The sequence below is a fragment of the Chaetodon trifascialis genome, chromosome 6 (genome assembly GCF_039877785.1).
Source record: "Chaetodon trifascialis isolate fChaTrf1 chromosome 6, fChaTrf1.hap1, whole genome shotgun sequence".
Taxonomy (NCBI): Eukaryota; Metazoa; Chordata; class Actinopteri; order Chaetodontiformes; family Chaetodontidae; genus Chaetodon; species Chaetodon trifascialis.
This window is the reverse complement of record NC_092061.1, coordinates 3,526,159-3,541,504: the sequence shown is the minus strand read 5'-3', so window position 1 is coordinate 3,541,504 and position 15,346 is coordinate 3,526,159. Positions and strand designations below refer to the sequence as shown.

At 44.3% G+C, this 15,346-nt stretch overlaps 1 protein-coding gene across 1 annotated transcript; it reads left to right on the top strand.

The window, feature by feature from the left end:
• The first annotated feature begins 4,492 nt into the window (after positions 1-4,492).
• tmc1 (transmembrane channel-like 1) lies at positions 4,493-13,490 on the top strand. The gene is made up of 20 exons (XM_070964549.1): positions 4,493-4,616; positions 6,160-6,183; positions 6,700-7,180; positions 7,277-7,465; positions 7,581-7,671; positions 8,332-8,413; positions 8,574-8,680; positions 8,809-8,907; positions 9,005-9,147; positions 9,219-9,363; positions 9,463-9,657; positions 9,805-9,984; positions 10,067-10,219; positions 11,041-11,169; positions 11,294-11,361; positions 11,483-11,722; positions 11,797-11,922; positions 12,047-12,125; positions 12,455-12,590; positions 13,047-13,490. Exons 1-20 carry the CDS (start codon positions 4,580-4,582, stop codon positions 13,265-13,267), a joined length of 2,925 nt encoding a protein of 974 aa, XP_070820650.1. The 5' UTR covers positions 4,493-4,579; the 3' UTR covers positions 13,268-13,490.
• Positions 13,491-15,346: the final 1,856 nt, after the last annotated feature.

Below are 15,346 nucleotides of genomic sequence, written 5' to 3'. Positions count from 1 at the left end.
ACACGCCTGTAACAATGCACTCCTGTTGCTGTTAGTTGTCATTTAACATTTAAATGCTGCTGTGGGAGGGTTTGTCCTTTTGCAGCTGATATATGAGACTCCATGTACAAGTGCACGCCTGCGTGCGGCCAGCAAATGTGAACCCCTGCATGTGAGTGTGCGCATGTGTGTGGGAAAGAGAGAGTGTGTGTGTACATGTGTGTGCAGCAGATGTCCTGTGTTCTGTTCTGTTCTCCAGACTGGCTGGTCTTTGTTGCTGCTCCCTCGTGCAGACGGACCTGGCCACGTGCTTCTCTGTCTGCAAGGACAAGCCACGCCTCCGCCGCTTTAATCTGTCAATTGCAAGGCCAAGCCCCGCCCCCAGCAACACCCACAGCCTGACGGGGTCCGCCTGCTTGCTGGATGACGCTGTTTTACTCACGCATACTTACCATGCTCCCTCTTTCTCTCTGCTCACGCCTACTCTATCTGTAGCTGTGCCACCAACATGGTCGACAAACTTGAGCAACACACTTCCCCCTCTTCTGTTCGTGTAAACCACCTCTTTTGAATATTTTCTCTCTTGCTCTGGATAAATATAGGGCTGATATTTCCTTCCTGAAATGTTTTCTTTCTTCCTCTACTTCCATACTGGGGCAACAGTCCTCCGCAGAAACACCCAGAAACAGGAAGAAGGAATGTAGTGAAGAGGAAAACAAGGGAGGGAGAGCTCCAGCTGGGCCAGGCCGGAGTTTGGAAGTAAAGGCTTGTGGGTTTATGGTGAAATCACGTTCCCTCTATGGCTGTTGTAATCACTTGGTGTTAAACTGGGATGAAATTCCAACAGCAATATTTAAAGTAGTGTGTTTTTCTATAGTCTCTGTGAAACTGAAAAACAAGTCCGCTCAGAAGCAGTCAATCATCCCAGGCAGGCAAACAGCCTGCAACACATTGAACCTACACATGAAACTGTCTGCTGCACACGTCTCTAATCACAAGTCTCTGCTCCATTTTGAATCCCTTTGGCGAAAATGTGTTTATAGTCTGAGTCACACCTGATTAACCTGCGCTCCCCTCTCAGCTCCCTCCTCTCTCTGACAAAAACAGCCAGGTTTTGCCCTCTGGGCCACAACTCCCTGCTGCTTTACATTTAGTGTCAACAGTTGTGGAGCTGAGACTTTATTGCCACACAAAGTTCACAGTTTGATCATTATCGGCAGAGAAAGACAGGCAGAATCAATCACACAGCAGTGTTTGTGCATTTGTTTTCACTGTTTTGGTGCACTGAAGGAAAAGGGATGTAAAAGGTAGACTTTAAACTTAATCTATATCTACAGCTGTGTCGATTGTTGCTCATGTGAACCCTGAATGGATTTTTATGCCCCTGCAGCCACTCAGCCCTCCGTCCATTCGGCCCATTCTTGTGAACGTGATATCTCGAGAAACTCTGGAGAGAATTTCATTACATCTGACAAAATTTCACACAAAAGTCTCACAGGAGAAAATGATGAAGTGATGACATTTTATATGCAAAAGGTGAAAGGTGAGCTTCACCGTGACATCATAATGTTCTGCAGAAACACTTTTCTGGCCATTATTCAGCACCATACCTCAGGAACAGAAGGCAGGCTGTGACCAGATTTCACATTTGGTTGGTTCCTGAACTGGTGACTCTAATCTTTGGCGTCCACCTTCAAACTGTGCTGACTGTTTAGATCTTCTGTGCTGCCGGGTTGAAGACGTGTGGGAAGTGTCCATGTTTTACAGTTTGTCACTCCTCTGCAGCCTCATCCACATTTGAAGCATTGTAGTTCCACCACAGGCTGATTGGTTGTGCTGATATTGATCTTCAGGTGATTGTCGCTGCACCATGCGATGAAGCTCTCTATCAGTCCTCTGAACTCTGGAAAAATAGTCTGTAAGAAGACAGCATGTTTCCCATTCACTGCAATCATATGTGTCAGTATAGAGAGAACTTCCATTTCAAAAAACACATTTAACACTTTCTTTTAAATTTCTTCAAAGCTGCCACTTCATTTATCATGAGTCTAGACAGACGTGGATGTAAATGAAACTCGACTGGCACGTGGAGACGTACAGTCATGAGGCAGTAATTCTAGTTTTTCTATTAACTCGTCATATTTCTGTTTAGGAACAGCACAATGCCTTCAGGCCTCACTACACAGGCTTCATCCGAGTCTGTGTTGTTTTTCCTGTTTCTCTAACCTGCGTTAGGGGGCATGGTGACAGACTGATCATCTGTTACAGAGCTGCTGTTTGACTCACACAGTGCATGCAGGCCCCTTTGCAGCCTTTTACCACGCCAACTGCGAGATGAATCACAGTCTAATGCCTACACACTGATAGCCACCAATGATTTCAGCCTTTCACGAAACACAGTCTGCATGTACAACGACACTCTTATCACTCCCTGCTCGCCAAAGGTACACCAAGGTGCACTCATCAGAACAGGCTGGAACAAAACACATGCAGACCCACATGAACTTTTGATTAGATTTTCTCTTTTCTCTCCTGACAATGAACGTTATTTTGAACCAGTAAGCACGTGTCAGCTCTTTGCACATTATATTCAGTGTATGATTCACAGCGACGTCTCTGAAAGATCCTGGGAAACAACCCCTCATAGTTTTTGCTGGTGCCTGCAGAAATCTCTGCAAGACTTCACAAAACCTGGACAACATAAAGCAAAACTCTCCATTAGTCCAATACCACAAGTACGTTTGTATTGCTCTTCTTTATTAACGTGGCTCAACCTTTACTTCTGTGCATGGTACCCCGTTTCATCAACCATGAAGCCGTTCATACAGTCTGCTAGTCTATAATTTACTCCCTGGGAAACATTTAACTGTACAGCGGTGATGTATCACAGTTTGTTTTGATGCCACTCTCAGCTCAAGTGGCCTTGATGACCTCCCTCGTCTCAATGCTTCCCTCCTAGCTTCATCTAAGTTTAGCAAGAGGAAACCGATATCTTTTCCTACTCTAGTTACCCCCAAACCACACAGGAGCTGATGAGCATGTACACACAGCCACATGTCAGTGACGCGGACACACGTGCATGTACAAACACACATACACACACACACACACACACACACACACACACACACACACACACACACACACACACACACACAAACACACACACACACACACACACACACACACACACAGAAAACAAGTCAGGTAAAGATAAAAATAATCTTTACCAAGGCAGAAGTGGTGCTTCCTCCACACGTCAGTGCAGAGCAACGCTGCCCTCTACAGGTTGATTAGCTCAGAACTCACCTCTGTGTCTCTCTGGTGTTTTTAAGAAGAGTGTGTTTGCCTCATTTTGACGTCACGCTCATGCATACGTGAGAATGGTGATTTCATTCATTAACTCTGATGTTTCACACGATCACATGGTTTGTTCTGCACACACATGCCTCTCACAACAAAATCATTATGCAAGCACGCACATTCAGATGTGCCAGATGGCTGAATTAGACCAGACCTAGAAAATCTGTGACCTATTTCATATTCTTCACCAGCCAGGATGAAAACCTAACACCCTGTGAAGTGTCAGCATTTGCTTTAATTTAGCTTCCTATGATAAAGGCAGAGCAATGGGTCTGCAGCCAGAGCACAACTCACACATAGTTAGCATAGGTTTTAGAACAAGAGCCCAGTTAACAGACTGGCTGATGCTACAGTTATTTCAACACAAACCTGTGAGACACATTCAAAGCACATCCAAAAACTGAAGAGCTTTTAAAGTAATGATTGGTCAGGGGTCAGTATCAGGCCCCCAGTTTATTTACTTCTTCACTGCTGCTTTACATGTTTAATGTTTGGCTGCTTTTAGCCATAAAGCCTCATTCACAAATAACAAGGACGCCTGTCGAGGGTCAGTGTGTGGGAACAGACGGCTAAATATATTAGCTGGAGTTAAGTGATGGGCATGTGAATGAACAGGATGAGGAAGCCGTCTGCACCCTGATAAAACACAGGAGGACGTTCAGCTGCGTGAGGTGAATGTGATTTTTGAATGTCACTTCTCAGTGGAGTCATCTGTTATGATGCAGTGAAAACAGTCTGTCAAAGAGTCCTGACCGTCCAGCCTGCTGCTCCTATAACCCCCATGTTTTTGTCTTTTCACACACATATCGAGAAGACATTTACAAACACACACACACAGCTGCATAAAGGCAGTCATAACTGTTTTGAATAATTGATCGCTAGTGAAATTGCTTGGCTCTAGGGTTTCCATGCTGTCATTGTCCCTGTTTCGGGTCGATGGGTGGCGAGGAAAAAGTAAACTTCTCATGCGAGTTACTCATCATGTACCAGCCCCTCAACACACACACACACCCGCGCACACACACACACACACACACACACACACACACACACACACACACACACACACACACAGAAACACACACTCTTCATTCCCATGGCAGTGTGTGGGCTTGGATAAGCTGCATCCTTCTCTGTGAAGATGCAGAAGGAGAGAGGCCACTGAAAGCCTGCAGAGTTAGAGTGCGCTGGATGCTGGGCCGACCGCTGTAGGAGGGAGCAGGACCATGAGAGGAAGATGCCTCGAGACAGTCTGATCACCTCGGAGAGCGACAGTAAGTCCAGGACCTTCTTCATATTTCCATCATCGAATTGCTCCTCTGGTGTCATTATATGACGCAGGAGTTTTGTTGACAGAGGATGTTAACTCTTTGTCCCCGGGGAGGCAAAATTTATTGTAATCAGTAATAATAATTGTAAGTCTAATGATAATTGCATGTATCTTAAATTATAAAAAAAATCACCATTATCATTAGGACAAAATATGACTGATTATTTAAATAAAGCAAGGCCCTTTGCTCACGGTGTTTATGATATACTGATTTGCACCGATTTATGGACAAAAACATCCATATTTATAGATTTAATACAGCCTTAAGCTTGGTGGCATGGAAAGAACTGACAAGGAAAAACAGTCCAGGCATTTACGCTGGATTTCTGGCTTTAATCATCAATAAAAGGCCATCAATCGACCACCTCCAGCACATTTATCCACAGTTTTCTTGCATCTTACTCACTCAGCTGCATATTTGAGAGCTGGCCTCTGGCCCTCAGCTGTCTCCCCGTCCTTGTGGGCTTAGCCACCCCGTCTCCCTTCATTAGGCCATTGTTTGTCTCTTTTGTGCCCCTCTGCTGCACACGGCCGTAATGACCCGTGTGCCGGCCACTCCGGTTACACTAAGGACACACATCAAAGGGCTGACTACATAAATATCAGTTCAATTTGTCAGTGGTTCTCTTTGTTTTCCTCTTTATCCCCCTTCACTGCAGGACAATAGTGCAGGTATACAATAAGGAAGGCTGAGCTCTGCTAGTGAAAGGGGTCAGCGTCGTGGTTATGGGGGTGGCTATGCTGCATTTACTTTCTCTGAAAAGTATGAAGCAGAACAATAAAGAAGAGAAAAAAGTAGCACAGAAATGTTTCATTTCGTGTCACATTTCCAGAAAGAGATTTAAACAATGGTGCTCAATTAGCTACAACCTGGTAAATATACAAATGAATATTCTTTGGCATAAACAAGGAATACAAGTTGGTCAGACTCTAAAATATAAATGTGCAGCTTTTAGAGGTAAAGCTGAAGCTTTGCCAGGACACAAGGTCAGTCTCCTGCTTCAGCCAGTGAGTCCTGATAACCTGTAGCTGATAACCGATAAGCTGTCATTCACGACAAAGTGACAGAGTCTTCTTCACATGTTTCCTCCATGTTCATGACAGACTGTAAAATCTCACTATCATTGAATAAACTCTTCCTTTAAGATTACAAGTGCAAGTAGACAAGTTGTTCAGCTTGAAGTCAGGCCAACAAAAGCTGGATGGAGGCTGCTCTCTGTCTTGTTATGTGTCCAGATGAGTCACATGGACTTTATCTAACAGTGCAAACCCTGATGAAGATAGGTTTCCATGTCAGCCACTTAGTGAGTGCAGCAGCTGTGGTTGTCCCCCCCAACAGCCGTGATTCTGGTCTGATTTTCTGCATGCATGGCAGTAAAAGGAGCATTATTACAAAATGTTATGGCTCATGAGGCATCACTTCATAGCACTAAATAAACAGAAGTGACCTGTTTTCATTCTTCAGTCAAGTTATTTCTCTCCCACAGTTGACGTTGGACTGGACTTGGCAGGTGAGTGTGTCGTTGTGTTACCACATGAACCACTAAAGCTTCCAATGGTTTCTGCTTTTAAGGAGATCATGAAAATTTTTCTCAATAATCTAAATTATTAGAGAGGCACAGGAGTCTCGACTTCGTAATTGTCTTTTCAGAAGCGTTTACTGCAACAATACTCATCTACTGCAGTTCTTTTGTCCACCATAGCCCTGTATAACATGTACACTCCCTTTTGCCCCTCTGTCCCCAGTTATCACAGGATTATCACACCTGGATAAAAGAAAAGAGATAGAGAAAGAGAAACAGAGAAAAGAGATACAGATTGAACTGAGTAGAGAACAATGACAAACTTCACAAGACTGTCAGATAATTTTTTTTTTTACTGTGTTTTATGTTCTTCTACCATGCAATAGTACAAAAACATTGTAAACACCTTTATTTCATGTTATTGCATATCTTACTCACATGTAATTCAGTCATTAATGTTTATTGCAACACTGAATAAACACAACATTTATATTTTTACTGCAGGTGATGAGGATGAAGTTTCCACTTGCCATGAGGAACATAAAAAGGAAAGACTCACAAGAGGAAAAAGGAGGGATGGTGATATAGAGAGAAAGAAAAAGAGGAAGGGCCATGGGAGGAGAAAAGGAGCCTCTAGAGCAGGAGAAAGAGAGGAGGAGTTACAGGCCAGGGCTGAGAAGAGAGAGAGGGGCAGGAGAAGGAGGGCAAAGAATGATGAAGAGGCAGATAGAAGAGGGAGGGATGAAGAGGGGCAGGCCAACAAAAGAAGCAGTAAGGAGGCAAAAACAAAGAAGAATGTAAAAAATGAAAAAACAAGAAAAATGGAGCAGGAGGAGGGAGAAGCTGAGGACAGAAATACCAAGGGAAGAAGGAAACATCGAGGTGCCAAAAAGGAAGAGGAAGAAGAGGATGGAGGTAAACGTACAGCGAGGGAGAAAACACCAGAGGGGAAGAAGAAAAAGCACAAGAAAGTGATTGAAACAAGGTAAAGCAGGTGATCAGGAGGCCTTTTTCACAACTGTCATGTCATTCACACAAGAAAAGAGAAAGATAGTAAGTACACTGCTCTGCTACGTCTCAGTTCAGAGCAGGAGACGAGCGAGGAAGATGAGAATGATGAAGAGGACAACGAGGATAAAGAGGTGAGGCCGGAGTCTCTGTCTCCGGAAGAGCTGGAGAGGCTGAAGGAGGCAGTGGACGAGAGGAAGAAACTGATCCAAGGTCTGAGGGGAAAACCCTGGCCAATGAAGAAGAAACTCGTGACTTTACGGTAAATTCACTCACCCTGTTATGACTAACGCACACTTTCAATTAGGACCATCGGAAACTTTCTCTGGATCAGCTGTGAAACAACATTTTGGATCAAATCATCTTCTCGCTTGCAGGGAGTCTCAGGAGTTTGTGGAGAAATATGAGGGAGCGTTGGGGAAAGGGAAAGGCAGGAAGCTCTATGCATACAAGGTCATGATGACCAAGGTAACGACACACAGACTGATAGGATATCAGTATTCATTCAGATAATTATTCAATTATTATACTGAATATTACACATTTTTATTTGAAGCAGCTTACAGTTTGTTTTCACTCTGGCGCCCCATGTGGACAAAGGTGGGAGAGTTTCCACTGCCTTTGTTTTAGATTTATAACCACAGCTGTTTGCAGGATGCATAGGGTGATATATTTATTTGTGGCTATGTAAGATTAATAACTGTAAAATGATGACGGTAAAGCAACGTAAGCAGTGACAGTGACTCCAGCTGTCTCAATCTTAGCGGTGCCTGACTCCACCAAAAACCAAAACCAAACCAAAAATGGGAGCTGAGGCGAGCAGGATCCAGTCTGGTTGCTGAAAACTAGCAGCTAGCTGTCATTCACTGTCGCCTTGGCCATACTTATGCTTAACCTTAAGCCTTAATATAATTTAAGTACAGTTTTCATGAACGTGGGAAATTAGCTACTGCCCTACTCTGCCTCTGATTGGCTTAGCCTGAAAATCTTACCCCAACCTGACCCGATCTCACTCCTCATGCCTTTACCTAACAAACCCAACCAACGAAGGCTTGTTTGCTTATGCAGTTCATTTAGAAGCATCAGTATTAAATGTGTGTTGTACGATTCATTATATTTCTTTTGCAGAAATGGATGAAGTTTCAACGGGACTTTGAAAACTTCAAAACTGCCTGCATTCCCTGGGAGATGAAAATCAAGGAGATTGAAAGTATGTTGGGTTCATTTTTCACAAATGTTTCTTTTCCTCCTTCGAGTTCTGGAGGCGTCAAAGGCTTTTACAGTGTAAGATGAATCAAACATGTCTTTCAGGCTTCGCTGCTTTCAGGAAGTCATTGGCGTAACAGTCATCCTCGTCTTTATTCCCTCAGGTCATTTTGGCTCCTCGGTTGCTTCGTACTTTATCTTCCTCAGGTGGATGTACGGCATCAACATGATCTTGTTTGGGCTGACTTTTGGCCTGGTTATGGTGCCAGAGGTACTGCAGAAACAAGTCATAATTTACTTGTATTTTATCAGTAGTCTTGCTCTCCTGTATGTTTCATGTTTGCATACTTTGAGTTTTCCTCTAATAACCCTCCTTGTTTCCCTGCTCTTTGCTATCAGGCATTAATGGGGCGTCCCTACGGCAGCATCCCAAGGAAGACTGTCCCCAGGGCTGAGGAGGCCAGTGCCATGGACTTTGCTGTTTTATGGGACTTTGGAGTCAGTTAATTACACACCGGATATATTTGCAGGATCACGCTCACCTCAAGCTCAAATTCTTTGTTGTGGATCACCTTAACTCAAATCTGTGTCACAGGGTTATGCTCAGTATTCGGTCCTCTTCTACGGCTACTACAACAACCAGCGCGCCATTGGCTGGCTCAAGTTCCGTATGCCTCTGTCATACTTCCTTGTTGGTGTGGGAACAGTGGCCTATAGCTACATGGTGGTCATAAGAACGTGAGTTTATTGTGGCTAAGCAGATCTCCTTTAGGCACAATGCTGTACTCAATCTGTGTTTCTGGTTAAAGGATGGCCCGCAACGCAAATGAGTCGGGGGTTGGAGACGATAACAGCTTTAATTTCAGCTGGAAAATGTTCACCAGCTGGGACTACCTGATAGGAAACCCTGAAACGGCAGACAATAAGTTTGCCTCCATCACCACCAGCTTCAAGGTCAGTGCTGCTGACTGTTGGTGTTCCAGTGAAGCAGTAACTGATACCTTTATATCATCTTCATCGATGTCCTGTATATCCCTCCTTCTACACCTCCAGGAGGCAATCTTAGAGGAGCAAGAGAGCCGAAAGGATGACAACATCCACCTGACTCGTTTTCTGCGTGTGCTGGCCAACTTCCTGGTCTTGTGCTGCTTAGCGGGAAGTGGATACCTCATCTACTTTGTAGTGCGTCGCTCTCAGAAATTTGCCCTTGACGGACTGGAGAATCACACCTGGTGGGAAAGGAATGAGGTAGCAATGAGGACTGAGAGGCAGAGAATCAAACGCAGAGAAATGTAGAAAAAGAAGTGTATGAATCTTTTCAGCAGCAGGAGGGCTGAGCAGGAGTGATAGTCCTTCAGTTATCTTACATGTCAGACGAGCTTTTGTGTCTCTCAGGTGAACATGGTCATGTCACTGCTGGGGATGTTCTGCCCCATGCTGTTCGACGTCATCAGCGCCCTGGAGAACTACCACCCCCGTGTCGCCCTGCAGTGGCAGCTGGGTCGCATCTTTGCCCTCTTCTTGGGAAACCTCTACACCTTCATCATTGCACTCATGGATGAGATCAACCTCAAAGTGAGAAGAAGAGCAGGTAGATGTGTGAGGTACTTCAGTATTTTGCACCGCTCTTAGCTTGAGGTGTGTATATGTGTTGCAGAGGGAAGAGGAAAAGATAATAAAGTTTAATATAACCACGTGGGAAGCCAGTTTGTACAATGGTACAGTATCAGAAAACAGCACGGGTCCACCCATCACGATCCAGCCTGCTGATGTGCCCAGAGGGCCCTGCTGGGAGACCATGGTGGGACAGGTCAGTGTCCATGTGGGCCTAAACCTTCATGTATTTATAAGATGTGAATGATTTTACAGGTCGTCTGTATTTTTTTCTGACTCAGAGATATAACATGAGGTATGACAGGGGTCCCCTTCAGGGAGAGCAACATAAGACAGATCCCTGTCCCAGGATGGACAGACATGCATTCGATGTCATCTGTAGAGCAGAAAAACAGTCAATGCTGACAAAAATACGGACATGAGTAGATTGTAAATCATTAGTTCAGAGCGTGGATCCACAGGACCTCCACTCAACCACGGAGAGCTGGAAGGAGGACAGACCACGCAGACAAAGAGGAGGCAGCCAAGCATTCACTCATGTATTTCATAAAGCCGTGTGTGTCCAGCACACACAAACATCTAAGCTCACACACACGCTCCCTGAAGAGGAACGAGGATAAAGGACTTTGGAGTCTGTTTGTGTTTTAAGCTTATTTTCCCCCCAATACCGTTTTATTACATAACACCACTTTTCATTTTCAGACAGTGTCGGTCAACAGAAACGTTGCAGAGGCAGTTTTTGTGAATAAATGAGAGCAGAGCCATGTTTTAATACAGCCATCTTCGACTGGGCTTTGGATTATGTCACATTGCTTTATTTAATATTGACAACTTTGGGTTGATACCCGATACATGACAGAAACAGAAACATCTGCCTGCCTTAAATATGAAATATATGACATGTAGTTACAGTTTGTACTTTTACAAAGTAAACATGGTAAACTACCCCAAACAAGATAATTGGACATAAAATGCAAATGAAAACCTCTCGTTATGATGATGCTTCTTCCTCTGCAGGAGTTCGTCCGGCTGATCATATCTGACACCATGACAACTTACATCACGCTGCTGATTGGTGACTTCCTGAGAGCCGTGCTCGTCCGTTTTCTCAACTACTGCTGGTGCTGGGACCTTGAGGCCGGCTTTGTGAGTCATCTGCTCGCACTGATTTCCGTGTGTGATTCGTTTGCCGTTATCTTTTTTCTGGAGGTGAATTTGAAATGTGAGTCACAGCAGAGTTGTCTCTGTCTGCTTCCTGTGCTTGTGAAAGCCGTCCTACTCTGAGTTTGATGTCAGTGGAAACGTCCTGGGCCTGATCTTCAATCAAGGAATGATATGGTGAGGAAAGACATTTGTTTTATTTAAATCAGCAGGTTAAAAAAAAAGACATATCAGGCTCATTGTTGTATTTCGTCTACAGTCTGTCTATTTTCAGTCTGCCCCCCCTCTTCTCCTGCAGGATGGGTGCTTTCTACGCCCCCTGCCTGCCCGCCCTGAACGTCCTCAGACTCCACGTGTCCATGTACCTGCAGTGCTGGGCCGTGATGTGCTGTAACGTGCCGCAGGAAAGAGTCTTCAAGGCCTCTGGCTCCAATAACTTCTACATGGCCATGCTGCTGGTCATCCTCTTCCTGTCCACTCTGCCGGCCATCTACACCATCGTCACCATCCCCCCGTCCTTTGACTGTGGACCCTTCAGGTAACAATGCTTGTTTGAGTGAAGTGCAGTTTGATTTCTCTGACTCTTTGTCACAGTGAGTCTCTTCTCCTCAGTGGTAAAAAGCGTATGTTCGATGTGATCCATGAGACGCTCGAGTCGGACTTCCCCGCCTGGTTCAGTAAAGTGTTCAGCTACGCCTCTAACCCTGGACTGGTGCTGCCCTTCATACTGCTGATGGTGTGAGTCACGAACACTCAGCAGCAGACTGCATGAACATATATTCTGCATGCCCACCTTTCCTCTCCTTTTCATGGTAAAGTTTAAGATTCCTTGATGGTAACAAGCTGTGTTTTGATGTTTCAGACTGGCCATTTATTACCTGCAGTCCACATCCAAAAGCTATAAAGAAGCTAATGTGGAACTAAAGAAAAAACTACAAACGGTAAAACTTGAATTATATGTTGTTTTCATCCCATAATTGTAATTGTAGATGCACAAATAGACAGCTTGAGGCAACAGTAGTTGCATTAATGTCATCACTCCAGCAGAGAGCAGCAGAGTAAAAGCTCATCTTCATCCTTAAAGCAGCAGCTCGGACAGCTAACTCATCACTATGCTGCTTTTAAATGCAGCAGTGGAGTTAAACTAAGAGCTGATGTGTATTTACATGTCTTATTCAATATTTCTAAGCTTTGTGGGCGGGCATTGAGCTTCGAGTGGGCTGAATATGTTTCCAGTTAGTCGTCTTGTTGCTTGTGTGTCCCTTTGAAGCAAAATGAGGAGAACAAGAAGAAGAACAAACAGGCAGCGCTGAAGGCCCAGATGGATCTGGAGGAGGCCAGAAAAGCTGCATCACAGACTGCAGAGGAAAGAAAGAACAACAGCGCTTCAGTGCAACAGCAAGAGGGTGAGACTTTTGACTTCTATGCACAAGTAAAACAGGATTTTTATCCAATGTAAATGAAAAACAAACAAACAAAAATTAAACAAGTCGCCTTTGGTCTCACACTATGGAGCCCTGAAACTGGCTAAATGTAGTAAAAGGTTTTTATTCAGGTTAAAAATATGACTGAATACATAAAAGTTTTTTTTCCTTTAACCTCCAATCAGCTGGTAAAGTTCTTCAGTCCACAAAAATCAATGAAAGCTTAATGTATTTTATTTTTCTATTTATTTTTCATTATCTTTTCTTGGCACTTTATTTCCCATAACATGCTACTACCAAGGGCTAGCCAGCTTTGTTAGCATTAGCTTGTGTGTGAAGATACTTTAGTCAGTGTTGTGATGCTGCAGCCGTACGCAGCACAGTGTGATTAATAAGACGATTCTTTCCTCCCTCATCTGAAATAAATAAATCCCTCAGCAGATGGGGAAGAAAACCGTGGCAGCAGTCAGAGGCTGCATCACAGTAAGAACGGACGCAACCCTCCTCTTCCTGTCAGAGACCATGACCTTCCAGCCACCAGAGCCCCCGTCCCCAGGACCTATTGCCATGGCAGCCACGGGGCTCCTGGGTACCTGCCCGGTTTCCCTCGGCAAAGCGAACCGAGGATGCACAGGGTGCCGAGCCTGCAGAGACACTGAGGGAGTGAAAAACAGTCAGCATGTCACCCGAAACGAGCACTTTACTGAGAGAAGCATGTCTACAGGTAAACTGTGAGCTGAGAGCAGAGAGAGCGATGATTCAGGGCAGTTAATGCACATTATGTGTGAATAAAAGTGTTTTTTCACTGTGTATTCATGATAAAAACAAGCTGTAAGCATTTCACATTAGTGGTTGTTCCTTTGTTTACTAAATAAACCTTAACAAGAGCAGGATATCATTTTCATTCATTCTAAATATGCAGTTTTAGTCGTCTTTCTGCGCCGCTGGCATCGTGTGCAGCTTGTTATCCGTCTTTATTTGACGTACAGAGGTCCACGTGTTCGCTGTGCTCGGTCTAATCTTTCACATCACAGAAACTCATCAAAGCAGTTATTTTCTGCTCAACTAAACATGGAGCTGTTTTTTTTTAAATTAATTAATTAATTTTTGATGAATCCTGTACATATTTTTGTCTGGGAAGATGTCATCCCATCCAACAATCACGCTTTAACTTCGGCTGTTTGGATCTTTTTTAGATCAACTACTAGTTCTTCTCATTCATTAAGAAAAATTGACCAGTTTCCTAACAAATTAGCTCAGTTATATTGAAAATGACAGTCAGTTTAAACCACTCTGACTGACAGTTTTCTCCTGGTTTCTCACACAGCTGTACCTGCGCCTGCCACTGGGCCAAAGCATTAAACAATTCATTAGACATGGAAGCCATTTAACCCAGCGAGCTGGACTTAAATGGATCTCTCTCATCTCTGACTGCGCTCACACACTCAACTTACATCTGTTTTTCAGCTGTGTAGCATAGATATAATAAACTGAGTGACACATAAAGAGTGTCAGATTATTCCTTTTTTGGACAGCAATGAAAAAATCCAAGATTTGAGCTGTCAGTGTGAATCCAGTCGTCGTGGTCTCCTGACCTTCATTATGTAGCATGAACGTCATCTGATAGCGCCATGATCATATCATGTGTCCCAACAGCTGATTCTGCTCTGCACTCGCTGAGCGTCCTGTCAATCAGCATGTCATTAAACGCACCTGTCAGTCAAATCTACAGGGAACGCTGCTGTCTCATTACTTAAACTTCATCAACCTGAAATTCTGTATATGAACTGAAAGTCTTCAAACTAGAACACAAAGAGGTGGTAACAGAGACAGATGTAAGTTTAGAGGACACCCTCAGTCTCAATGGGATGAACGGGGGCATGTTTCTTATGAAGTGAGTGTAATTTGTGTTGTGTTTCTTTGGTTTTTCATGTTTTAGCAGCCTGCATCATGAGACTGTGCTGGAAAGGTTTCCCACCTGTGCACAATGAGTGTGAAACTACCAGGAACTGGAGAAGGACGTCCTGCCTGAAACGTCCCTGTGGCAGTATTAAAAAAGTCAAATTAGTCCTGCCACACAGTCTTTGTTTTTAAATTCAAGGGTTATACAATGTAAGGGCCATCACTGAGGAATTAGTGTCTAAATCATTTACAAGACATCAAGCTCATAATGCCAGCTGAATTACAGTGCCAGTCACATCCACTTCCAATGATGCTCATGATCAATTCATGGCAGGCAGGCATTAAGAATTCATTCTGCAGTTATTTGAGAGCTGGAGGACGGAATAAGCCCCCATGCTTCACTCTGTCATCGCGGGCCAGCGAACGTCAATCATGTGATTTAATGAAGACTGAGGAGACGCTGAAGTGAAGCCTCCATCTTCTCTGTGTGCTGTCATAACCCGCCCACTCTTACTGATCCAGGTAATACCAGCCCGATGCCCTCCGTCTCATCCTCCTCCTGGAGTCTTGTTTTGGCCCCGTCCCCGTCTCGCTCCGAGCTGGTACAATGTAGCAGAAACTGAGCCATGACAGATTACTCATTACCGGATATCTCCATGTCCGCTGCATCTCTTATTCAATGACAGTGATGAAGGGAGGAGTGAGACACTGCGGCGCTGCAGGCACTGATTTGACAGCTGGGACGGTGTCCAGTTTTGCTTTGGGTAGCAAAGGTCGGCGTTGAGTCTCAGCGTGAACTTGTGGAAAGTTAGACGCTTCTTAGTTAAGCTGAAGAA

What these genes read in the sequence shown, in the direction of transcription:
- tmc1 (XM_070964549.1), top strand. Translation starts at nt 4,580, where the DNA reads ATGCCTCGAGACAGTCTGATCACCTCGGAGAGCGACA. An exon ending in AAGAAAGTGATTGAAACAAG is followed by an intron (nt 7,181 to 7,276) that starts GTAAAGCAGGTG and finishes GCTACGTCTCAG; the next exon opens with TTCAGAGCAGGAGACGAGCG. An exon ending in TTCAGTGCAACAGCAAGAGG is followed by an intron (nt 12,591 to 13,046) that starts GTGAGACTTTTG and finishes TAAATCCCTCAG; the next exon opens with CAGATGGGGAAGAAAACCGT.